We start from the raw sequence: 26,290 nt of genomic DNA on the forward strand, positions 1-26,290 counted from the left end.
TTCCTTGTCCCAATCTTCTTCCTTTGCTGCCTCCCCACTCCAAAGTCCAGTTTTGTCCTCTCTGCATGAGAGTCAAATGACTGCCTCCTCCACACTACAAGAATACCAGCAGAGGGAGCATTGAAAACACAGGATGGACAGCCGCCCTGCTGTTAGTTCCTGTGGCCCGGATCCTAGTGGCCTGCAGAAGACAGTATAGCAGTAATTGGAAGAAGTGTCCTGCTCTGCCCTTGCAGCTCTGGGTGGGAGCATGTCCAATCCAGATGGACTCTTTAGAAAATTTAGCTGCTGAACTCTAACCAGCATGTGTGAACTGAGATTTTCCAAAGGGTTATATAACTTGGCCTTTTCCCAGAAAAAAAAAAAACTGCATGAATATATTTTAGCATGGGCAAAATATTTTCCCTAATTGTTCTTGGAAATGGCTGACCCATTTTATTAGACACTTCCAAAAAAAAAAAAATAAATAAAAATTCAGCATAAGGCAGACACCTTGCATGGAAAATTTTAGCCTGAATGGTTAAAGTTTGGCAAAGTTATAAACAATGGAAAACAGGGTCAGATAATGGGAAGTGTCAGGTAACCTTAGATATAGCCATCCCTACCATATCCTGCTATAAATTACTCTCTTGTAATTAATTATAGGGGAGCTGGCCGCAATGGCCTACAGATCTTTCATATGCGATTAAGAATGATTCTACTTTTGTGTCTGCATTAAAAGATACTATTTGTATTCTTACTGAACTGCAGTCATGTCACACTGTGAATCAACTGCTGAGGGATACTGGGAAAGCCCAAATAAAAATCTGAAATCACTATATTTTAAGTCTTATAAAGAATTACAAATTTCTTATTCTTAAAAGCAGTGGACAGTATCAGAACCTTGGACAGCAGTGTGGGGACTCTGCAAATTAGGGTTTTTGCCTCGGATACCATGGACACTTGTACCCCATGAGACAATCTCAATCTCAAATATACAAGTTATTTTAATAACTGGAGCTTTCTAATGCAAACATGAGGTGCACTCTATAATGGAGAATTACTGAAACTTTGAAAAAAGATAATTTGTATATTCAGAATGCCGTTTACAATTAAGAAAGAGGGAAATATATATTGTTTAGTTCTTCTCTACAGCCTTATATGACAGGTTTTATATGTATTCATGTATTTTGAGATGTCAAACTACAATGACAATATATTATAAGAGGTTATCAAACTACGTCACCATAAAAAAAAACTATAGAGAAGAGGGACTTCAAGTCTTTAAAACAGTTTTTGTCACAAATGAACCTAAATTCAGTTTTAATTGCTTTTATCAGCTCAGTGAGATTAATTTATTTGGAAGGTCAAACAAATATATCAAGAAAAAAAATGACAAACAATTGAATAAATGTTGTGGCCATTACATTAAAAATCTGAAATCTTTTTTAATACTCATGAGGTACATATTATATAGAACACATCAACACTATTAGATGATCCAGGATACAATTCAGAAATAAATTGGAAAACATTCAAATCTACTTCTCTCAAGTTGCAAAAAACCCTGTTAAAATCCATCCACTCCCTACTATGAAAATCCCACTTTATTTTTAATAAATAGGCCTTGTCTGAAAGTTCTTGAAAGCAATAAGATGGTCACAAGACTTGATTTGACTGCTTTGCCTCCCTACAAACTCAATAAGGCTTGCTTTTTTTAATGACTGATTCATATGCTGTATTAATCCTCTAGCATAGAAAACAAATCTCTTGGAGGCTGGAACTCCATTGGAGGAGGACAGGGAAGCTGTTGTGTTCTGAGAATTAATCCATCCAGGAAAATCAAAAGCCAGCCACTCAATACAGTAATCAGCATGTTTTATACTATGAAAGCCCTACATTTCTCATTTAGAAAACACAACGATTACTCCATTATGTAATGCCACAAAAAACCCTTTTATTTATTTGTGTTTGTTATTATTTGGCTTATACTTGTAGGTTTGTGTATATTCCATTGGTGGGCATACAAACCATTGAGTTAAGAAAAGTGTCTATTCCAAACTGGTTAAAAGGAAAAGGGAACTCCCACTGCTTATTCTACAACCAAAGATTTATCTGGATTTGCTTTGTGGACAAGATTTTAACTCTTTATAACCCAGAATAGAAAGAAATCCTTTGCATTTTTGTTTGCACAGAAAGGTCATTTTCTGTCCAGGATGCATTTTTGTTCATCTTACATTTTTATCACTGTATTATATTATCTAATGTAAATTCTGTAAATGTGTTAAAAGAAATCTGAAAATCTTCTGAGATTTTAGAATTATAAGTTTAAACACTTCCATTTTATTTTTAAGTGCTAGTGCCTTTGACAAATCCTTCATTAAAGTTCTTTAAGGTAAAAAAACCTAAAGATTAAATCCATTTACTTTTACAGAAAAACACTTTTACTACATTTATTACATTTATTTTATTTTGAGAACCTAAAAATTGAAAGTTTTTCTTTAACAGCTTGATAGAACTGAGTTGCCATACTTCAGTGCTATGAATGATAATACATACCGCTGATCTTAAATAATGATTTAACTACTAGATAAACTGCAGCCTAAAAATGACGTGTAAATTTTATGGGAGTTGTCAAGGAACTGACAGTGTAGACTCCACAAAGAACACAAAAAGTATTCCCTGTGCCATTAAACTAGAGATGGTACTGAATCCTATATAGCCTTTATAAACTGGAATGCAACAGATGAAGCAATTCAAAAAAATTCTTCCAGTGTGCGGTCATACACTTTTCTGCCACATCATTTAAAAATCCCAAATAAGATATCTATTATTTTGTTGTTTTTGTTTAGGCAACACATTTGGCCTTTTGAAATCAAAGAGAACCTTTTCTCCCTTTGGTGTTTATATTAGAAAGGAGACGTTTTAAAACTACAGAAGTGATAGTCCTACCTTCGTGCATGTGATCATCTTTGTGTTTTTAGACACTTTACTACATAAAATGGCTAAAGAACTAAAAGGGGCTGCAGCTCATAGCCCCCAGCCTAAAGCCAAACATTGCCTAAAATGAGTGCACTGCTGGGTGCTGGACAATAATGTCATCCAGTCAGCTCTATGGCCATGTCAGGTGAGCACTATAAATGCCTAGATCATGTGTTTAAATGGAAGGATTTCAGCTTCCCCCAATAATTTAGGATGCAGATAAGCATAAATATAAATGTCTTAGAGTTTAAAAAACTACATTCATTTTCCCTTTGAATATGGTTGTTTAAACTCTAATACATTTATATTGACAAAAGTTTATTATTCCAAATAAAGTGATGAGTGAAGTGATAGTTGAACATGAGCAATTTAATTTAATCAGACTCTTTTGTGAGACAGAATTCATTCATAGCAGTAGTATATACAGAGTTAAAAAAATTATCAGGTAATAACTTTTGTTCTGCTTTATGCATCAAGAGCCATGTTCCTTAATTTCTAAAGCAACAGTTCAGAACAAGAAGAGTTAATCATGCACTTTTTCTTCCACCCATCTCATTCATGCCACATTCCACAGTGGCTGGGTCCAACAACAATATAGGAGGGTACCTAAAATGAAGAGGCAGGGCCTTCCATTCTTCAGCCTCTCTTGAATTAATTAACTGGAAATGAGTTTTGTCAATGTTTTGGAAAGGCGGAGGGGTGAAAAGAAACTGCTAGAATTAATCACAGTGAGAAACTACCTCTTCAGCCGTCTGCCAGAGTTCAGAAAACCCATGAGAAGTGCAAAATAAAAGGAGAGTGGGTTGAGTTACCATCCAAAGGAACAAATAAAATTCAAATAAACATCCAAGTCTCCAAAATACAGACATGCCCCAGAGCAGAGGAATTCAGCATCTGTTGCCACAACAGCTTCAACTTTGTTTTTAACATACTTAGCATAAAGACTAAAAGTAACAAGATAGAAAAGATAACTTACGAATAATTTAAATACACAGAAGGCAGCATTGCATGTGTTTAATTCAGAGAGTATTTATGTACATCCAATCTCTCACTGTCATATTATATAAATACAAATATTTAAACATTCTGATTTATTTTTTTAAGTACCAACATTTACTAATTAGCTAGTTAGAACTGATTCAGCACTGCTGCTTTTAACACATCACAGAAGTGATATCTCAGTGATTTTTTAACAATTATTATCTTCAGGTATAACAAATGAGATAAGTAACCACTAATCAGTTTCCCGGCTTCATGACTCTTTTCCACTAGCAAAACAAAGAATTAATGAAATTACCACCAATCTCCAGTTTTGAAAAGGTTTTGGCATTTGTGGTGTTCATGTGTCACAGTGGTGAATGACCATTATTGTTTTACAATTTCTCTGGAAAAGGTCATAATACTTCCAGCAGTTGGAACTTAAACTGGAAAAAAAATGGAAATCCTAACAGGGCCTTCATATTGTATTATTTAGGAAATATCCCTCTTTCTACTTGGTGACAATCCTCAAAAAGTTTACATGTGGCTGCTCATGAAGTTGGGTTCTTTCGAATAGATTTCAATATTAGCTTCTCATCTTGTTTCTCAATCTCCAAACCCATGTTCTTGAGGATGGAATTGCCTGCCAGTCCCTGCTGCTCCATCTGTGCAATAACCTCTTGGTTTCTTTCATTTTGCTCAGTGAGATTTCGGATGGCATACACAGCCCACTGATTCACAACTATAGAAGAGAATTAAGGAATTTCTCATTTTACAGACAAAACAGAATGCTCATTTTAATTGTGGAATGAAACCCCCTCCCCCCAAGATTTCTAAAATGCAAGTTAGTAGAGAAAGATTCTTCAAAATTACGATCCTGACCCTGCGAACACTTATACACGAGTAACATAGCTCATGAGGTCTCACTGACTTCAGTCAAGCCAACCAAGTTTTATCCTGAATTAAAAAAAAAAAAAAGCAATTAACTGACCAAAACAAAAACAAAAACGGGACACTCTTGGATCACCCCCTTCTTCCGTTGACACAGATTCTGTAAAAACAATTTTAAAAAAGCCAAATCTAATTGAAAATCATGGGAACATTTCTAACACAAAGCTAAAAAAAATCCCACTGCAGTTTTTGCAGCATTGTGCACTAAACAATCTAAAAATGAAACTAACTATAAACAAGAAACAGTGAAGCTGATTGGCTATTTTCATTTACAAATTGAGAAAACTTTCAAAAAAGGAAACAAACATAAATAAAGAGTCAATTACACTTGTATTAAAATTGTTCACGTAAATGATAAATGGTGGTGTTAGTAACATAGGCGACTTGTTTTTAAGAAACACAATGTTTTAGATGAAGTTATGCAAGTTCAGTCCTAGTGCTTGGGTCTCTATCATAAAACCCACTGACACTCAGAGGACCACGAGGTAGTTCCTGCAGAGATGCTAATGTTTGAACAGGCACAAGCGACAACCCACTTGACTCTTAAGTGAGTCCCTTCCAGCTAGGATTGAGGCATGTCAGAGGAATTAAATTCCCAGCAATATCAATCTGGCATCTTCCAAGAGAACTAAAGTATTCATTTTTATGAAATGTCAGATGTTAGTCCCAATTCTGTAGTTGAAAAGCTATGTGATGGTATCTTTTCCAAGACACCCACATGGGAAACAAACAATTCTGAATAATTTCATACAAGCTTCACATGTAGCAAGTCGTGTCTGTAGCACACCACTTATTTGCAACATGTACCTCCACGTGCAATAGAAGGATGCACATAATTTACTCATCTCCTTGATATCTTTTGGGCTAGACCAGGTCTATGTACAGAGACATAACAGAGTTTCTATTGGCATTTGCCTGTGGCTGTAGGAGAGGAACTATCTGGCCTCGGGAGGGTAGGAACCCCAGCCAAAAACGTAAGATGAAAGGAAGTCCAATTATTAATTATTTCTGTTGCGATAGAACCTACAGCAGAGATACTCAGACCTCAGTGGTTCAGGAGCCAAATTAGCGATCACTCAAAAGAGCCACAGTAGTGTGAATTCATTGTTTCATTTACTATATTTTATGTGAGAGAGAGAGAGAGAGAGAGTACTATATAATAATTAATATAATATATATTATTCTCATAGCAAAATGACTGACCAAGTATCATTATATCAATCACAATTGATTAATAACACAGTAAAAGCATCCTGATTGGTTAATAACTTAGATTGGTCACTTGTGGCTTCCGAGCCCCAGTCTGAGTATCACTGACCTAGAGTATCCAGCCCCAGTATGCTAGGCACTGTACAAACATGCATTTTCTTATAATTCTCATTGTTTCCTTTGTTTCCTCTGGTTTTTGTGCCCAATTGGTGTGTCTTGCCTTATTCTTAGAGAGTAAGCTATTCTGGACAGGCACTGTGTTTCTAATCTAAACTAAGGGGTTATGAGTAATTCATGATGTCAGAGGGTTTCCGGTAACAAGTGATGGCTCTGGACTCACGAGGTGGTGCCCAGCACAATGGGGCCCACTACTGGTTGGTCTTTAGGCACTACCATAATAAACTTGATTAACAATAATAATAGCATGGGCTCTTCTCCCTACCTGGGTACCCAGCTAGATAGGGCAGACTAAAGAGGCAGCTAGACTGAAGTCACATAAATCAAAGGATTCTAAACAAACACACTTATCCGGTGGTAGCTCATTTGTCACATATGATTGACTGTGTATAGCATCCCTAAAATTGGAGTAGGAGAAATCTCCAGCAAGGCCGTAGAATTATACATCTTTTGGCAAGCAGCAATGATTGATACCCATATTTTAATTAGTGCTGCATCAATAAAACTGCACTTTACCTTTCAACAAAGTATTATTATTATTACATTAATGCATTGTGAGAACTGAGACTGAAAAGTTCAACAAATGTCAGTTTTTAGGGCCTTTCCCTAAGAGAGTCAGAAGAAGATTCTTACCACCACCTTCCTCTTTCATTTTCGAGTTTCTGGCCAGTGGATGGATTTGTATGGGGCCAGAAAGGGATTGGGAAATCAAGACTGGGGGTGAAGCATGGGGGCAGGTAGGCGAAGAACCGTAAAGGAGAAAAAAGGTCTTGAAATGAGAATTCAGTAATGAAGAATATCCACTGTTCCTCTCTTGTGAGTATGTCATTATTACAGTTAAATGAATGTACAAACTATGACAGGTTTCAGAGTAACAGCCGTGTTAGTCTGTATTCGCAAAAAGAAAAGGAGTACTTGTGGCACCTTAGAGACTAACCAATTTATTTGAGCATGAGCTTTTGTGAGCTACAGCTCACTTCTCGGATGCATACCGTGGAAACTGCAGAAGACATTATATACACACAGAGACCATGAAACAATACCTCCTCCCACCCCACTGTCCTGCTGGTAATAGCTTATTATTATTATTATTATTATTATTATTAAGCTATTACCAGCAGGACAGTGGGGTGGGAGGAGGTACTGTTTCATGGTCTCTGTGTGTATATAATGTCTTCTGCAGTTTCCACGGTATGCATCCGATGAAGTGAGCTGTACCTCACAAAAGCTCATGCTCAAATAAATTGGTTAGTCTCTAAGGTGCCACAAGTACTCCTTTTCTTTGTACAAACTATGATAGTTATATAAAGCTACATTAACTGGTCATCTCTCACTGTGAATTACCAAATTTTGCAGTTAGATGAGTATATAGAAGAAGTTTACCAAATACCAAGGAAACAAAACCAAATGTGAAGGAAAATCTCTGTCATCAGCACTAATGACAAGAGTGGACAAAATCGATTGGTGAAGCATGCAAACTAATGAATGCTGTGGATGAGGGGGAGAATCAGGATCACAGTCCAGCAGTACTTCCTTACCCTATTTCAGGGCATTATCGAGGGCCAGAAGGAGAACCAGAGGGTAACATGATGATCCCCCAAGGTGAAGCAGGACATCACTCACATTGTCTCTGCCAATGGCATAGCAGGAGAATTTCACCCACTGTGTTCCATCAGAGATATGGCTCTGAGTAGATCATTAATAGGGAGCAGATCCGTTGAGAAAGGTGGTGAATTCTTTAAGTAGTAATGTTTCTGACCCAAACTCTAGTTTGTTTTGTTTTAAAAGATGAGATTTACTGTATTTTTAAACAATTAAAATTTGTATTAATCTTTGCATTGCCATTACAGGACATGAAGATGGTAATAGGATTAATTCCTTATCAGACTTCCTGAAAATGTGTGCTAACTCTAGAACAAATGATCTATTCCTATTGCCCCCATGTCAAATTAATTCATGACTATGTAATTTCTAGTACATCTTCACTAAAAATTATCTGATGAAACCCATTATCATCACGATTTGCCATTAGCGACCACTGTACTTAAAGCTGCAAAATGATTTCAATAATATTTTCACTTGCGCTTAACTTTCTCCTTTCCATACACAGGTTTTCCATTGTACAATTCAGAGTCATGAATATGGATAACTCTCTTTGTTAGCATGCTGAGAAAGAGACCCCTGGATGGCTGTGTGCAAACCTAGACAGACTTAAGTGTCAGCAGAGATTAAAGTGAGCCCTCAGCTAATATGCACATTACCCTCTTGTTCCTCTCCAAAGATAGATAGAGAGAAAATTAAACATATTCTAAAGTCTCTAATCCTTCCAACACTTTAAGCACTTTATTGTATACTCAGCTTTAGAAAGAGAGCTTCTGAGGTTTCCATAGTTACTACAAATAAGAGCATGAGCCTGTTTGTTGTGAAATGACATAAAAGAAAAAATGCAGCAAGCATGGTAGATCTGATTTGGCAGGGTTGTCTAGACTTTTCAACAGTACATTCTGAAGTGTCAAATTAATGAATGTTAGGCGAGAAACTGAAGATTACAGTATCTTTATCACACTGGAGCTTCTATATAAAGAAGGGAGAAATGGAAAGAGTAAATCCTTGTTCCTTTTGTGAGAATTTCACTTCTTAGCAAATTAAAATATACAAGGTATAATCAAGATATAGCTAGTTTGCACATATTTATATAACTTCTCTGACCTGCCGCTATTTAATTCACAGACCCCAATATTTATTTTGATTTATACAAATGCTCTAGACTTCCTCAACATAGCCAATACATTCATCCTAACTACAGCAGTTTAAGTAGCTGTTGAAGTTAACCCACTGCAAATCACCCTTGAATAATTTGCCAACCCACAATTCCAACTACCTGGGAAAAAAGATGAGCTTGAACTGTGCCATGAGATTTGTGCTATCTTGAATTAATATGATAAATGTGGGTGAAATCTTGACCCTACTGAATTCAAGGGGATTTTTGCCATTGACTCAGGAGGGGGACAAAATTTTACCCTGTGTTTTTATTTTACCCACTAAACTTCTGCTAGGGTATATTGTTAAATTCTTGTTATTAGTAGCAGTGTGGCATGGAAACACAAATGCATTCACCACCTTTCTGATGAATTATTTCAATGTGTTTGGATGTGTCATCTTTTGTATATTAATTCCATTATATCACTGAAATTATATAGCTGCTTCCAATTTAAGTAGTATGAACTGCACAGTACGAACAGACACAGAAATGCCTCATCAGGAAACTACATAAAACATTTAAAGATTTATAATCCAAAATGTTTTAAATTCCCTTCATGACTTAACACAGTGGTTCTCAAGCAGGGGTACATGTACCCTGTCCCCCTTGGGGTACAAAGAGGTCTTTACAGGCGGTATATCAACTCATCTAGATATTTGCCTACTTTTACAAAAGGCTACATAAACAGCACTGGCAAAGTCAATAAAACCTTGAAAATTTCATAGAATGACTTGTTTTATATTGCTCTATATTCTATAAGCTGAAACGCAAGTACAATGTTTATATTCAAATTGATTTATTTTATAATTATATGGTAAATTTGAGAAAGGAAGCAACTGCTCAGTAATAGTGTGCTGTGACACTTTTGTATTTTTATGTCCGATTTTGTAAGCCAGTAGTTTTTAAATGAGGTGAAACTTGGGGGTACTCAAGACAAATCAGACTCCTCAAAGGGGTACAGTAGTCCGGAAAGGTCGAGAGCCACTGACTTAAAACATAAAAAGAAGCGCCAAGAAAATCAAAATATAAAGAACAAAAACTGTAAGCAGTTCAACTTCTTAAAGAACTTGTTTGAAACAGATCTATATGGCTAGAAACTAGAAAAGTTTAAGTACAGTACTTGCTAAACTGTTTCTGCCAAGTTGCAGCTCATAATCCAAGTCTCTAGGTGTTCTATGGCCAAGAATAAAATACAAAATGCCACATTAAAAGACTCGCTTCCGTTTACAGAAGTGATTGGACCACAAAGAAAAGAAATAAACACTTTTCCCCATAAGTCTTCCAGTCCTTTCAAGCATTTTGTATCACAGTCACTTGAAAGATAATTCTTTTTGCCACTATAGAGGTTTTCTAGTCAGCTACTGGCACAATTAGTCACAGTTTGGATCAACAGACTATGATTGACCACATGTAGTAGACACTCAGACTTTTAGTCCTTCACTGTAAGCCAATTCTTTTACAAAGAACTACAAGTTATTTAATTCTTCCTATGAGTAGATTACAACAGTTTCACAAAGCCCCAACTACCATGTAAAGGTGGTAACAGTTCAATACAATGTCTTTTTTTTCCTTTATACTGTATATTTACTTTGGTTTGCCATTATTTTGTGTATTTTTAGCAATATGTGCATGACACTGTCCATTTGTTTTTTTAAAGCCCTCATGTTGTTACATATGTTTCTGATCCTACACATTACTGACATTACATCCTCAATATTAGATATTCTTAGGAATTAAAACTCATACAGATTAAAACTGCTCAGTATGCAAATATTGTGCCATACTAGAGTTATATATTAGCCCTGAAGAGTTTGGGCTACTGGTTTTTTAGAGATACCACAGAAGTGGTGATTAGCTGAGGAAATTAATTTATTACCTATTCTGAGTTTAACAGAAGAGAGCTAGTGGCAATGCAATCTCAACCTGGAAAGAATGGTTTTTTACCTGGACTGTAACTTGTGTTCTTCAAGATGAGGATGCAAACATGTATTCCACTCAGGTGTGTGTGCACCCAGCATGCCGCAGCCAGAAAACTTTTCCACAGCAATACCCGTCAGTGTGGCACATGTGCCCTGTGGCTCCTTGTGGCCCCTCCCAAGGCTTTAAGGGCAGCACTGCCCCCCCCCAGCTCCTTCGCACTGGAGAATAGCCTCAGAGTCTGATACAGAGGGGACAGAGCGTGGGTCATGGAATACACGGTTGCATCCACATCTTGAAGAACAGTAACAAGATAGGTAAGTAACCGTTCTTTCTTCAAGTGGATATAGATTTGTATTTCACTCAGGCGATTCACATGTAGCATCATAAACAATGGGGCTTGGAGTCTTTTTAAACAGTGTCTGAAGGATGACCTGGCCAAAGTTTGCAATCTCCCTTGAAGCTGTTGCGATGGCATAATGATGAATGAATGTATGTATTCATTCATCATTATGTGCGAGGTCGCAGCCCTGCAAATGTCCAGGATAGGTACATCATTCAGAAAAGTTATGGACATTGCTTGAGCTCTTGTTGAGCGGGCAGAGAGACATTGGAGAGAAGGTGTATTGGTCACTTTGTAAGCAGTGGTAATACAGAATGTGATCCATCCAGAGGTTATCTGGGCCAAGACTGCTTGGACCTGCACCCTAGCAGCATAAGAAACAAAAAGTTGATGGGACTGTCTAAATGACCTAACTCCGTCTACATAGAAGGCCAATCCCCTTCTTACATCCAAAGTATGTAAACACTTTCCTTCCGGATCATCAAGAGGTTTCAGAAAGAACACTGATAGGTATATCGTCTGTTTAGGGTGGAAGGCCAACACTAATTTAATTAAAAACTTTGGGTGAGGTCTCAAAGACACCTTGTCCTTATTAAAAAAAAAAAAAAACCACCACCAAGAATATGGTGGGCCCGCTGTTAATGCTTGCAGCTCACCTACTTTCCTTGTAGATGTGATGGCAATAAGGAAGGCCATCTTCAAGGACAAATGTGCTCAGAAGCAAGTAGAGAAAGTTTCAAACAGGGATCTCATGAGAGCGACTCACACTGTGTTAAGGTCCTATAGAGGATCTGATGCTTTTACAGGAGCACACAAGCGAGTAAATTCCCTTGAGAAACCTAGTAGCCATAGGATTGTAAAACACTGTTCTCCCCTGACCAGGTGAGTGAATGGCAGAAATCGCTGCCAGGTGAGTCTTCAGGGAGCTTAAGAAAAAGCCAGAAGACTTCAAATGTGGTAAGTATTCCATAATGTCCTGGATACTTGCCCTCATAGGCTGAAATCACGAGAGCAGAAGACCAGAGTCTTTGCTAAACAGGTGGATTTAATTGATTGTTTCTTAGTGTTAAGTAAAATCTCTTGGACTGCTGCAGGCAGCTCATCTCTTCCTGATCTAGATATTGAGAAGCCATCAGTTGCAGGCTGTTGGGATCTGGATGTAGGATGTGCTCATATGAGACCAGGTCTGGAAGAGGAAACATAGGTTGTGGACGTTCCACTGAGAGGCTGCAAAGATCTGAATGTAAGCATTGTCTTGATCAAGTTGGGGGCGATTAGAATAATCTTGGTGTAATCCTACTTCAATTTGAGGATGACTTTCAAGATCAGTGGAATCTGAGTAAAGACATACAGTAGGCCTGGTCCCTGTTTCAACAGAAAGGCATCAGTCAATGAACCAGGAATGAGGCCAGCTAGAGGCCAAAACTGATGGCATTTCTTGTGGTCTTTTGTACCATTCTTCTAAGCAATTCCTGATATGATGAGCCTGGGGCTCTTGAGTCCTCTGGAGAGGGTGAGAATGAATTGACCGAAGACAAAGTAGCCTCCTGAGATAGATCTTGTTTGCCCAATAATCTTGTTGGGCTGATTGTTAAGTAGGGAGAGCTTCTGGCTGCTCTTCCAGTAGACGAGGCTCTGTGGTGGACAGTTCCAGGACTTTCCCCTGGAACTGGATAGAAATCAAGATCTGAGGATCTAGGGGCCTCTAAAGGGTTCCCCATAAGCCAGTAGGGCATCAGAGGCCAAAATGTTTCAGTCCACGCTAGCCTTTCCTTACTAAGTGACCGATACCCATTATGATCAGAGATCTCCCTTTTGAGGTGGTCTGGTTGATTTACTGGATTTTTCTTGCCTTGATAGGGATGGAGATGAGTCTGACCTGTATCCAAAGGGGTCCTCTGAATAAGCAGTCAGCACAGGAGGCACCCAACCAGGCAAGGCTACTGTCCACCTTACAGCGGAATGAAAGTAAGGTCAGAATAAGCGGTGGCACTGCAGGGGTACCACGTCTCAGTTCACACAAGATCTAGCTGCTAAGCCTAGTTCCAAAGCAGGCTATGCAGGAGCATAGCCTGGCTTCAACAGCCATGTCAGTGAAGGACCTGGTACGAGAGGCAAAGCTGAGGGTGCGGTCAGTGCTGAATTTGAAGAATGTCTCAGCACCCAAGCACCAGATGGCATAGACAAAGCAGTCTTAGATTGTCTTTTAACTGATATTGATGCTGGTGTTGACAATATTCTGTCCCTGATGCAAAAGAAGTTGAAGGCCCGGGACAAGCCAGAGATAACAGCAGCTCCACTGACTCCTACATCAACAGTGAACCACAGACAGATAGATAGAGCAGGTCCTTCACTTCCTCATGTGTCTGTGTGGTGGCAGGTACTGAAATGGGTACCGCTGAAACAGTGTCCACTGGCACCACATTTGACAGTCTCTGCCATGACGGATCCAGATTTGACGGTATGTTACCAAGAGTTTCTTGCTTTATTGCCAGGCAGACATGGGCTGATAGTGCAGCTCTACTTTGGGTACCTGATAAATCTAAGTGTTGCTCCAATCCACCCTCTGAGGTGGAAGACAAGCCACTCACTGAGCTCAAGTGGCTCCTATAAGTCTTACGGGTCCTTTTGCATGGAACCCCTGGAGAGGAAGACTGATCTCTCCTTCAAAAGGAATCCAAGTTCAAGAGCCTGTTCGAAGTCTATCATAGTAGTGGTTGACTGTGCATAGACAAAGCAATCCGGTGCCAGTGCAGAGGTAGGCCTCATTGTGTGTTCCAGGAAGTGCTGCTCGAGGCGCAGATCCCTAGAACTCTGAGTATGTTTCTTGAAGGAGTGGCGGATGCTACACCTCTCCTTGACTTGTCCTTCACCGAGACAGCAACCAATGTGTGTGGATCTCTGTTAGGAATAGAGTTCCCACACAAAGGGCATTGCTTGAAGCTCAGAGAACACTGCATGTCCAGATGCTCAGCAACACCTACTAATTACAGTAGCAAATAACCTAGAATAAAAACTGAAAACAATGAAGAAAACCAAAAGGGTACTAACTACTTACAAAATTAAGTAACCTAATAGTTAACTAAACAGAAAAAAAACGTAAGGAAAACCACACGGAGTGGTGCAAGTGGTATTAAGGAACCGAGGGGAGTCAGGATGCTGCTGTCCTTATATTGTCTTAAGGGGGGCCATGAGGAGAGAAACACAGGGCATGGTTGCCGCTCCAACAGGTACTGCTGTGAAAAACGTTTCCAGCTCCAACATACTGGTTGCAGACATACTTGAGTGCTATACATATCTATGTTCATGTACATGTCTATCAATTAGATTTTAAGTGTTGTATCTTAAATTCTTGTAATGCACTTTGAGCTCTCATCAGGCATAATTGTAAAAAACTTTGAAATAAATAAGGAAGGTCAAAAAATTTCAACTAGCGTTACTATTTATAACCTAGTGCTGTAAGTATACATACCAAAACCATTCAATCTCTGCTCCCTGTAATCTGCATACAAAATTGATATGTATTAAAACCTAACTGGGAGTGATAAAAACCATACAATATAAACAAATTCAATACAGAGAAGAGACACAGCCAGATTATAAAATTACAGAAAACCTATTACACTCACACACAGTTCAAACAGGAGGAACGTTACTTAGTCCTTACCCAGGAAAAAATCATAATAAGCCCCAGCACTTGCTTTACTTACCTGCAGAGACACTTGATAATTGATTCTACAACTATTAGAACTGAAAATACCAATATTTAGGTTGGCAAAAGTATCTCCCATCTACAGTGGAACAGACTGGTTTAAGAGCCAATGTGATGTAGGAATGGGCGAGGGGGGGGGGAGAAGCAACCACTATACTAATATGCACTTCCAGTATGAACTGCAGCGGAATTTCTGCAGCAGAATGGTTACCCAGAGCTTGATCCCTGGTTCCTGCAGGAAAATTCCTGAGGGGCCTAAAGGCAGGGACATTTCAGGGGATTCTGACAGGGATTTGTCCCTGATTGTACTACCAGAGGTGGGGTTTTTAACCCTGTGCAACAGGCAGGGAACCAAGACCTCTCCCAACTCCAAACTATTCTGAGAGCTTAGCAGGAGGTTAGGGCCATCCCTCTCCAAACTAGCTATTTTATGCAATCTCCCCTACTGCTTGGCAGCAAAGCTTCCTGTGATCTGCATTATCAGGGTTTCTGCAGCAGGCACTTATCCCTAGCATTCTGATCTCTACAGGACTGGAAAAGGGATGACAAGCATACAGCCCTTTGAATCGATCCCATTTACAAACTTGTGCCCACAAAACATTTACTGATAAAACGAAGTTAATCTTGGCTGCTCATCCTGTATGCCAATTTTTAGAACAATACAGTTCATACTGACCAAGATTTTCAACAGTACCATTAATAGTTTATAAATGAAAAATGTCGGCTCTGACTGATTTATAGCAGACCTATTTCACTGTTCCTACAACAGTTTCAATAATTTTAATCATTTCAGTAACAGAAAAGAGATGAGCTTAAATATTTTTCTACTTCCCATAACTCTACACATTTCTTCCTACACTCCCATCCCTAATTCACCCCTTAATTCACTTGGTCTCTTTCTCTTACTATTGAATTTACAGCTTTTTCATGTTATCCCTATGCTTAGAACCTTTCCTAATCTCATGTAGCAAATGATCTCCACCTTCTGACCCATTTCTTCCTCTGACATTCCAATGTAGAGCTCCTCTCCAAGATATATGGCTTCTAATTTGGGTCCTATTTTTGTTATTATGTATTTTAAATTAAAATGCAAGTTCTTCAAGGGAGGGATTTATCATAAATTGGTAGATCTGAAGACCAGAAGGGATCATTATGATCATTCCAATCTGACTGCCAGCATAACCCAGGCTATAGATGCTCACTCAGTAATTCCTGCATCAAATCTTCCCATGAGCTATTGGCTATCCTTTAGAAAGACGTCCAATCTTGATCTAAAGACTTCAAATTATGGAGAATTCACTACGTCACTAGGTAACTTGTTCCAGTGGTTAATTACTCTCACTGTTAAAAATTACTGTTAATTACTCTCACTGTGTCTTATTTTACTCCTAGGGAAAATCTGTGCCACTGACGTGCAGAAGAAAAATGCTTTCCCTCCCCACAGATTCTCTCTGCTTCCTTGCAGAAAATGGTTTTTGTGCTCACTCATTCCTCCCAGCAGCTCAGACACTCTGTTTGGGTAGCTGGGGGAGAGGGGTCTGGGGATGCCCCAGGGTGCCCAGAGACATTAGTCCCAGCTGGGCAGGAGCGGTGCGGGAGGACGACAGAGATGGAGTTCCCCCTCCCCCTTCCCTGCACAGAGCTGCCAGGGCTCAGTCAGATTAACCCCACGAAACTTCCCCATAGCTGCAGGAAAGTCTGCATCGCAGGGGGAGGGAAGGATTTCATGGGAGTGGGTCTGGGTATGTGGGGGAATAAGGCTCAGTGGGGTGGGAGGTCAGGTTGGATGCAAGGGGTTCTGGGTTGGGCGGATAGGGGAAGCAGCTGCCTGTACAGTGACTCCTCCCACACCCACACACCTGGAAACCATTTATTCATAAATATTTTAAAGATTCCTTTACCCATTTAAATGTAGGTAGTTGACAAGAGAGTTTATTTTGATCACTTCAAGAATATTAATTCTTAAAATTTCAGATTGACCTTTGTTTATTTTAAAGCCTGACATAAGCCTATATTCCAAAGTCAATTGTTCCATTATGTTTAAGGAAGCTTCTAGATCCTGAAAAATAACAATTCATTGTCAGCATATAAAACTATTTTGTGTTCTGATCCAGAAAGTGTTTTGATGCCTTTACCAATGGACAAGTTCTCACATTTATTGCAAATGACTCCACTGCCAAAGCAAATAATGGGGGGGGGGGAAGTGCGAGAACAACAGACAATCCTGTCTCATACTCCTAGACAAATTAAAAAAAAGAGGCTTGATGGACCATTAACCACAACTGATGCTCAAGGATGTGTATATAGGGCCAACATGCCCCTGGACAACTGATTTCCAATCTGACTGAGATATTTCTACTCCAGAATCAAAAGAAAACAGCAGATGGGAAAAATCACAGATTAAATTCAGAGTTGTTCTGATATTATCAAATAGACGCCTGCCAGCAATGAATCCATACTGGTCATGGTGAACATATTTGGGCAAAATTACACTCAATCTGGTGGCTAGCACCTCAGCATAAATTTTAGCATCCACACTAATTAAAGAAATAGGTCTGTATGATGTGCAATTGGTAAGATCTTTTCTTTCTATAAGAATGACCCTAATTTTTACCTTCTTCCATGAATCTGGAATCTCTTTCCCCTCCAGTATAAACAATTCAGTTAAAATAGGGACCAGAACTTGCTTTATTGCTCTATAATACTTCACAGAAAACCCATCAGCACCTGGAGCTTTATTTGATTTTAAATACTTAAGAATTATAACTTCAAATTCATTTGCAGCAATCTGCCGCAGTCTCAGATATCGACTTACAAGTTCAGGATTTGGATGTTCTGAAGCATACAAAGTATGGAAAAAGCAAGGTTTCAGAAATCTGTTTGATGCCAGTTATTAAATCTCCCTTTCATGTCTAATCAGAGAGATGGTTGATTTATCTTGCTTATTTTTAACTTTCTAGCTAAAAGCCTACCAGTTTTATTGCCCTTTTCATAATATAAGTGTTTGCTCAGCCTTGCCTGTTTCTAACAGGTTAATCTCATTTATTTTCTTATACAGGCTTTCAGGTCCTGTAGATTTATAACTATCTTCCAAAACAAAGTTCTTTAGTCAAACTCTCTTCTTCAGGAGTGCTCATCTTTTTGAGGTATGATGCTTTATTTATAAAGATTCCCCTCCTTACCACCTTTCCAGCATTGCAAAGAAGATTTTTATTGATGCCTTCCTTATTTCCTTCTATATATTTCTGAAAATCTTCTTCCAGTTCTTTAATTCTAAGGGTGTGGGGGAGAGGGGAGAGTTGTCTCTTCAACTGCCAAGCCCTTTGTTTTTCCCCTGAATCTCAAACTTCTCATGTAATATATGCGGGGGCATGATCAGACCAAATTATAACTCCCAGATTAACAAAAAATAAACTTCTATAAACAAAAATCCTATCAATCCTGGAATAAGATCCATGAGTAGCAGAACAATATGTATAGTGCCGGACATCTAGATTCATCTTCTGCCAGACATCCACCAGAACAAATTTGCACTTGCTCCTCCCAAATCCCCTGTGTGTACATTTAATCAATCTAAAGTAGGATTAAGCATCTCGTTAAAATCCACCCCTATGAATAATATGCCCTTCCCTAAAACTTCCTAAATCCCTAAAAAAAACTGATCAAAAATGGTGGTTGCCCTTGACTGAGAGCATATACTTTGACTAAGGTGAGATCCAGATCTTAGAAAAAACACATTGAAAAGCATTGGGCTGACAACAGATTCCTGCAGGATCCCACTAGAAACCTGCCCACTGAGTAAGGATTCCTGATGTGCAATTACTTTTTGATATCTATCAGTTAACCAGTTTTTAATCCATTTAATATGTATTCTCATGTTCTCTCTCTTTATGCGAGTGAAAAGCACAAGGTTCACTCATCTAGCAGCATTACAAAGACTAAAAATAATTAAATGACCAATTTTAATATGGAATTTTTGTCAAGTATTGTAGAGCTACTGGGCTACAATAAACATTTAGGGATATCAGGCTATTTTTATAACAATGTCCCATGCCAAAGCTTACAAAACTTTAAAAAATTAAGCCATAACCTCTAGTTTGTTTTACTTTTTCCTACACTCAAATCTGTAACACTAGCTTAAAACCATATATATGACATTCATTTTTGCTGCTAAGGCTGCCAATTTTTTTAAAATTATGACTTACATGTTTAATAGAAACCCATAATTTATGAGTAGCTATAAATCTTTTGGTTTTAGATGAGAAAGAAGTCACACTCTTGATCAATTTGTGTGTGTCTGAGCCTGTGTCGCGTGTGTATAAATACAGAAACATGTATACTTCAGTAGCTTTTCAAAGGCTGGGATGAGAATCTACCAATCCGGGCACAAAATCCACTCAACCCATACTTCATTTTCTATGATGAGTGATAATGAAAACAAGCATATTTTATATTCTTAAGTAGAACTGTACAAGACTGATTTTATACATCTTTCCATCTGTACATTTTTACACCTTTGGTGTGCTAAATATACAGTTCGCTAGGAGAGGATGCTACCACTTCTTTAGTATTATTACCCTCCTAGACGGTAAACTTTTGGCACCAGATCTAATGGACGAGCTAACGTATACCTGAGATGTGTTCATATAACCTGTAACTTACTATTCATAAGTCTCCAGCAGGGGGCAAAGGAAGCTGACCTACGTTCAGGACAAAAAGCTCTCTTTTCTAGATCTTTAAAATATTCTTCCTTAGAGTGTGCAAGTCAATAAAGTACCTTAACACATGCTTATCTTTTAGCATGTGCTTAAGTCTTATTTACTTCAAAGGGACAAACGTGCTTAAGTGCTTTAGTTGATTCAGTCTTTGAGTAACATTTGGGGCATATTTCCTGTCTCTGCTGTTATTTAGAATTTTCTAATGCGCTGTGACACACAAATAATGGAAACAAGTGAAGTGACTGAAAATACTTTCAACACTGTCATGTACACCAGGTGATGTCCATCAGTGTGAAGCAAAAATTTTGAAGCAAGCGTCAGAGGAAAAAATATTTGGTGAAGTTTTTCCTCTTTGGTTTATGCAACATGGCTGCCATTAGTACAGATCAGGCCTGCTTCAAATCGTGTGTCAAGGGAATTTCATGACCATATAACCTAAAACATAAATCTCTCTAAATTTTTTCAGTTCAATTTGTGTTTCATTTTTGAGTGTTTTACACTATTTATTTTAAAAAAATAAATGTAGCTGAATTTCAAACCAAATGTTTTAAAATGAAAAGTCAAAAAATTTCATTTTCAGATGACCTGCCTAACTTTATTTATATATTGCAAATAGTTTTGGTGCCCCTCAAAAAAGCATTTTTTGGTGTGAATTTACTATTCACTGGAAAAAAAATCCGACTCTTAATTGCAGTAATCAAGACAGAAGATGTCAAGGGCCTGTAAGAGAGCTTTAGTGATGAAGAAAAAGGATTTTGGAAATATTATGGAGAAAGTAGCAGCAAGATTTGAACATGGTCTAGATTTGTGGAGCAAGCGTCAGAAAAGAGTCAAAGATGGTCCCCAGTTTACTGGCTTAAGCAACAGGGAAAATGGCATTGTTGTCAATAGTGACAGAAAATAGGGTAAGGCTGGAAGGATCTGTGAGGAAAGATGAGGAGTTCAGCTTTGCCAATGTTAAGTCTGACATTTCTGGAGAGACATGCAAGAGGAGATGTCAAAAAGACAGGTTGAAATATGGAAGCTTTTTACAGAAGGCATTCCATTCTTAAAACTATTTTTGGACCACTCCTTTAAAAAAGAATTTTTGGGTCTCAAATTTCTCATGCTTAGTCTCAGCCCAGAGGGTGGGGGTTTTTTTTGTTTTTTTTAAAGAAGGCTGAAGGAAAATCAAGCAAGCTATTTGAGTAACAAGGCAGTGAAATATATTTTCTCTGTTTCATCTTTTGGTGATCTGTAGTAACTCAAAATCCACTCTCTTTCAAGAATTCAAGCTTGTCATAGATTTAAGTCATCGAAAGAGGGCTAGGGCACAGGACAACTATGACAAAATTTGGTTTAGAAATAATGAGTTATTAATTCCTTACTTTTACATACATGAGTTGGTGTTTTCAGAGTTTATTCTTCTGAAGGGACTTACAAATATTATAATGTGTACAAGAAGGTCCTCACAAATGTTACAATATACCTGGCGTTACTTCGTCTGGATCTGCACAAGTAGTACCTGTGTACTGTGCTAATAGTCATAGTTGGTACTGGTAGGAATTATGAAAAAGGGTGAGGGATTTCAACCACAAAGACTTCCAAATGTACATCTCTGCCTGGGTGTAACATGGCAGGTTTATATGATCTAAAGAAAGCTTGAACTTTATTTACTTACTTACTCAGGGTAAGCACAGCTCAAAACCTTTTTCAGTATTGAAGACATAGTATAAATGCATCCTGAGATGAACAAATTACAGGAAGCACAGTGAACTGCAATGCTATCCAGGAGATCTAGGCTTTATTTTTAATTTAGTTAATCTCGTCTCCCAGGACATTAATAAGAGCAAAAACAAAATATGATTGCCAGCATCACTAACCTGTCCAATGTCACATCAGAAGTTGGTGCAGTACAGCTGGGAATGGAGTCTAGACGGCCTGAGTCCCAGGCCACTGTCTTTACTACAAAATCATCTTTCCTCTCTGAAGACTAGAAGCCTTACATTTTATCTGCAAGAGTCTTCACACCCTTTGGCCCCTTAGTAGCAGGAGTGTTTGGGGAGTGGGCAAGTGATCTTCCTCACTGAAAGGAGTCTCAACTGGGGTTGAGAACCACTGGTCTACAGGGAGCAGGGTAAGGATAGTGTATTTCAAATGGAAAGATCTTGGTTTGTAGGCAGTGTTTGGGAGAGTACTAGTACTGTTTTCTCCCTGGGCACGCACCATGTTAGGTGAAATACCATTGTCCTGTCTATGCCTATGAAAATATAGAATTGAGTAATGCACCTAAAAATTATTGAACGCATTGAGAGAGTCTGTGGCAAGCTTTTCAAAGAAAGGCAACATACTAGAGATAGCCACATTTATGTGAAAAAGCCCAACTATATGATGGCTCACTCTAAAAATTTTATAACCCTTCTATTTTTGCTTTCTACTGGTTTCTATTCAGCAGTGAGGCTTTTTCACAGTATGTGGCCTGTTTTAGGTTGCACTCTGTAACTCTGAAATAAAATGTCTGTCAATTCCCCCAAAAGTCTTTCCTGGCATTTTACAAAAACAAACTGCCATTGTTGTAGAGCATAGCAACTTGATTTTTTCTAGCTTTAGCCAGAGGTTTCATGAACCACAATTATACAAGCTGCTGCCATGAAGTCAAAAATATTTTGAATCTACCTCTCAGATGACTTTCAGACTGAATATAATGGTAGAAGTTTAAAAGGGAGTATCTGAAAATTAGCTTTTATCTATATTTTCAATATTTTTATCCATTATCCAAACTAAGGTCTCTGTGTGTGTGGATTCACAGCAACCACTGGAATAAGAAAGCCTAAAGCAACCACAGGTTTCCCTTTCAATAATGCTGCCAATTCTTGCTTCTCATAAGCGCCCAGCTGCATGATTATCTAAAAAAGGCAGTCCCTGTTTTTCCTTCAAGTATTACTGCACTTTTGGTTACAGAAAATTTTGCCAGACTGGAGTTCATATAACACAGACACTTACTGTACAGGTCATTCAAGTTAAAGAGACTTGCTGTTGTAATCAGCCAGATGTAAAACAGCATATTAGCAGACGTGTAAAAATCTTCATTCCAACATCCATACAAAATCTGAACACATTTTGAAAAACACTATATATTCAGACCTGTATTTGGAAACAGAGTTTTGGAAGTAGTGGATTATTCAACAGAATTATGTAATGCAGAATTAAAATTCAAGACAATTACAGAGGTGTGTTAACTTTAAATGGCAGAACTTACCAATTGTTATCAAACTGCAATAACTTTGATAGAATAGGATTAACTGGTCTAAGTTTAGGAAAAAAATCTGTTGACTTTTTCCCCAGACAACCACTGTCTCTCTAGAACGTGAGCAGTATGCTTCTGGTGCTCCTAAATGGCAGAAAAAGAGCACAAAACAAATGGAAAGCAAGCCACAGGGCACTCTATTGCTAATTAAAAATGTATTGGAAAGTCCTCAAAAATATACTTGCCACACTACATAAAAGTCATTACAAAGGTATTCATGAGAGGTTATGGCACAGCAAAATTCTGCTTAGAGTGGCCTTTGTCAAGGCAACTTTGAGTTAGGCCACTCCAGTAAATATTTGCTACTTTCAAGTTTACCTTAAAATAGACCTTTTTGACCAAAACATTGAGCTCAAAGAATCCCTTGGATAAGTAAGTAGGAAAGGACTACATTTCCTTAAGAAGAAGAAAACAGTTCCTAACTGGACGTACATTGGGTGTGCACTTATAGTTTCTTTCTTTTTTTTTTTATGTGAAGAAAAAGAAACCTTATTTGCCATTAACTGCAGTTTTACTTGGTTTCTTGTATAGATCAATTTTTATAACATAGGCATGTGCCACTGGTGCTGAGCTAGAAAACTCCATGGGAGCAGAAACAATAAGGCCATGAGCATCCTTCCTTTGGGGGTCTGAATCTTCAGACGCCATATAAAGAGCGATAGGCCCAGTTCTACTCCAATTTCTCTTCCTTCTATCCAAGTCGCACAGAGGCCAAATCTTCAGCTAATGTTTATCAACACTGTTCCACTGACTTAAATGGAACTATGTAAACTTACACCAGTTGAGGATCTAACTCAAAGAAGCTGTGTAGATGGGTTGGAAGTAAATCTATATGCACAATCATCTTTGATGATTTTTCTTTTACTTTTGAAAACTGCCTGTTTAGATACCCTGCTAGGGAAAACTAACCCATCATCCAATTCTTAAAGATGTGGGTCAGATCTGACTAGACAGACTGCTTGACAGCTCTCTGAAACTGGACATCCAATCTCAGTGCAACATCAAGAGGCAAAGGCTGCCTGGATATCTTAACTGAGCTCCAACAAATAGGTTTACTAGTCATCAAGATGGAAATATTTCTTAGGTACACCATAGAAGCTGTTCTAGATCTAATGGAATATAATCTTAGGGGTCCATAACTGATCTGCATCAACAGTAATTAATTTTGAAAATGTCAGAGACTTCCTCCCCTTTGGATTTATTTCCATCAGATACCAATAAAGGGACTTATGAAAGGATTTTGTCCTCTCTAAATAATTACAAACAGTTCTTTCAACTTCTAACATGGCAGTTTAGCACCTCCTTGTAAATTGTGTGCTTTACAGGAGGAAAAAAAGCATTTGTAAAGGTTTTCTCTGCAAAAATTATGGAATCTTTTACATGCAATTCTCTTTTGATGATTTTGTGTGTCAAATTTGGAGACTGAATTCAATTAGTGAAATATAGAATATAGGAATGTTAGACCTTTTTTAAGTGGAAATCAAAATGCAACCTTAACTACAGCATCATTACAGATGCCTTCATAATAAATATCAAAAATAAAAATAGATATCTATGCAATGTTTAGTAGGAAATCTAAGCAGTTTTCCTATAAAAAAGAAATCTGAGTTTAACCTACTGGGAAAGGCTTAACCCAAGAGAAATCTGAGAAATGCAGCCAAGAATTAAAGCTAAACCACAAAAATAGGCATTGGAACTGTAAAAGTGAATTTGGGGAAATACCCTCTATTTAAAGTTCTTAGGTGTTTCTGTAAACCCCCGAGGGAGTAATATTGTGAGCGGCTGAACAACTCTTGCGAGGTGACAAGAACTCAACTCTCGGTAAAGTCATTAAGTGTTGAGGGCATTCCTCAATTTACACAATCTAGGCCTAAATCCTCACCTGATTGCTGAAGAGTGCAGTTAGAGCTATAGCTAGGAGTGGCTCTATATTGCATCTTATGAATTTATATCATTTCATTGTTCGTTTTTCTCAAAGTAATTTTATACAAAATGCTTTTGAAACTAAAAAATGGATTTCAGAGTAACAGCCGTGTTAGTCTGTATTCGCAAAAAGAAAAGGAGTACTTGTGGCACCTTAGAGACTAACCAATTTATTTGAGCATGAGCTTTCGTGAGCTACAGCTCACTTCATCGGATGCATACTGTGGAAAGTGTAGATGATCTTTTTCTATACACACAAAGCATGAAAAAATACCTCCTCCCACCCCACTCTGAGGTATTTTTTCATGCTTTGTGTGTATAGAAAAAGATCTTCTACACTTTCCACAGTATGCATCCGATGAAGTGAGCTGTAGCTCATGAAAGCTTATGCTCAAATAAATTGGTTAGTCTCTAAGGTGCCACAAGTACTCTTTCTTTTTAAAAAATTGATTATATATTTACACTTGACATTACAGACCTGATTTTTTTTTTTTTTTATTTAAAATGACAGACCCTTGGAAAGAAATCACAGGCATTTAAATGAAACTCAATCTTTCTACTCTTGTGGACAAAATGAAAAACATGCAGAGATAACAATTTAGTAAGATGAAGCCTGAAATCCTTAGGGTTTTCATTTTCTAAAGACTTTAAAAAAAAATTTTTTTTAACTCTGACTGCTCCTAGGCATTGTACGGTTATAAGAGTGATTAGATTCTGTCAAATGTTTAATTTAGTTGGAAATGGTTATGTGTCCTTTCCAGATACAGCAACAAGTTGAAAGGAATGTAGGAGAATGGTTCTGCTGAGATTACCTTCAAAATGTATTATCAAGGAAAACAGCAACACAATTACAAGTGATCATGTATAATGAGCTTTGTGTCAGTCTAAAAATCTATCAGAACAGCCACCCAAGGTCTTGTATTTAAAAAAAAAAGAAATAAAAAGAAAGGGCAGACAGACCAAGTGTCTTTAGATCAGAGTTGCAATTCTGGCAATTTTTTTTTTTTTTTAAGTGGAAGTGGGCAGGCTGTCTAATCTCAGTAAAGGTGGATTTTTTGCTTACAGACAGTGTAGATAAAACTTGTTCCAAATTGAGGTTGAAAATCAAATCTCCTTAGATTATTATAATTTAAAGATACATTCATCTTTTTTACACTCATATTTGATCAACAAACATGATCTAGCCTTAGTGCCCAGACGTAGCAGAATGTACTACAAAGCAGGAGACCAGAAACTAATTCTGAACTCTTCCATTTGCTCCCCCAGTGAGACATGCTGGGAATGCATCACATGTGGAATGCTTAAGAGGAGGGGGAAGTCAAATTCATGCTGCATAACAGCATTAAAGGAGTAC

General features: G+C 38.0%; 1 protein-coding gene across 6 annotated transcripts in view; it reads right to left on the bottom strand.

Annotated features, from left to right (window-relative positions):
- Positions 1-3,309: 3,309 nt before the first annotated feature.
- Positions 3,310-26,290, bottom strand: part of ATXN10 (ataxin 10) — a 149,026-nt gene continuing 126,045 nt past the window's right edge. For 2 of the 6 annotated variants that reach the window (XM_077825509.1, XM_077825486.1), the window contains one exon: positions 3,310-4,681. In XM_077825509.1, coding sequence (XP_077681635.1) covers positions 4,491-4,681 — 191 coding nt within the window. In that variant the 3' untranslated portion in view covers positions 3,310-4,490. Of the gene's footprint in view, positions 4,682-25,360; positions 25,749-26,290 lie in introns of those variants that run through there. The other 4 variants (XR_013347030.1, XR_013347024.1, XM_077825499.1 and 1 more) reach the window with 3 other exon arrangements.

The sequence above is a fragment of the Eretmochelys imbricata genome, chromosome 1 (assembly GCF_965152235.1).
Source record: "Eretmochelys imbricata isolate rEreImb1 chromosome 1, rEreImb1.hap1, whole genome shotgun sequence".
NCBI classification, from domain to species: Eukaryota; Metazoa; Chordata; order Testudines; family Cheloniidae; genus Eretmochelys; species Eretmochelys imbricata.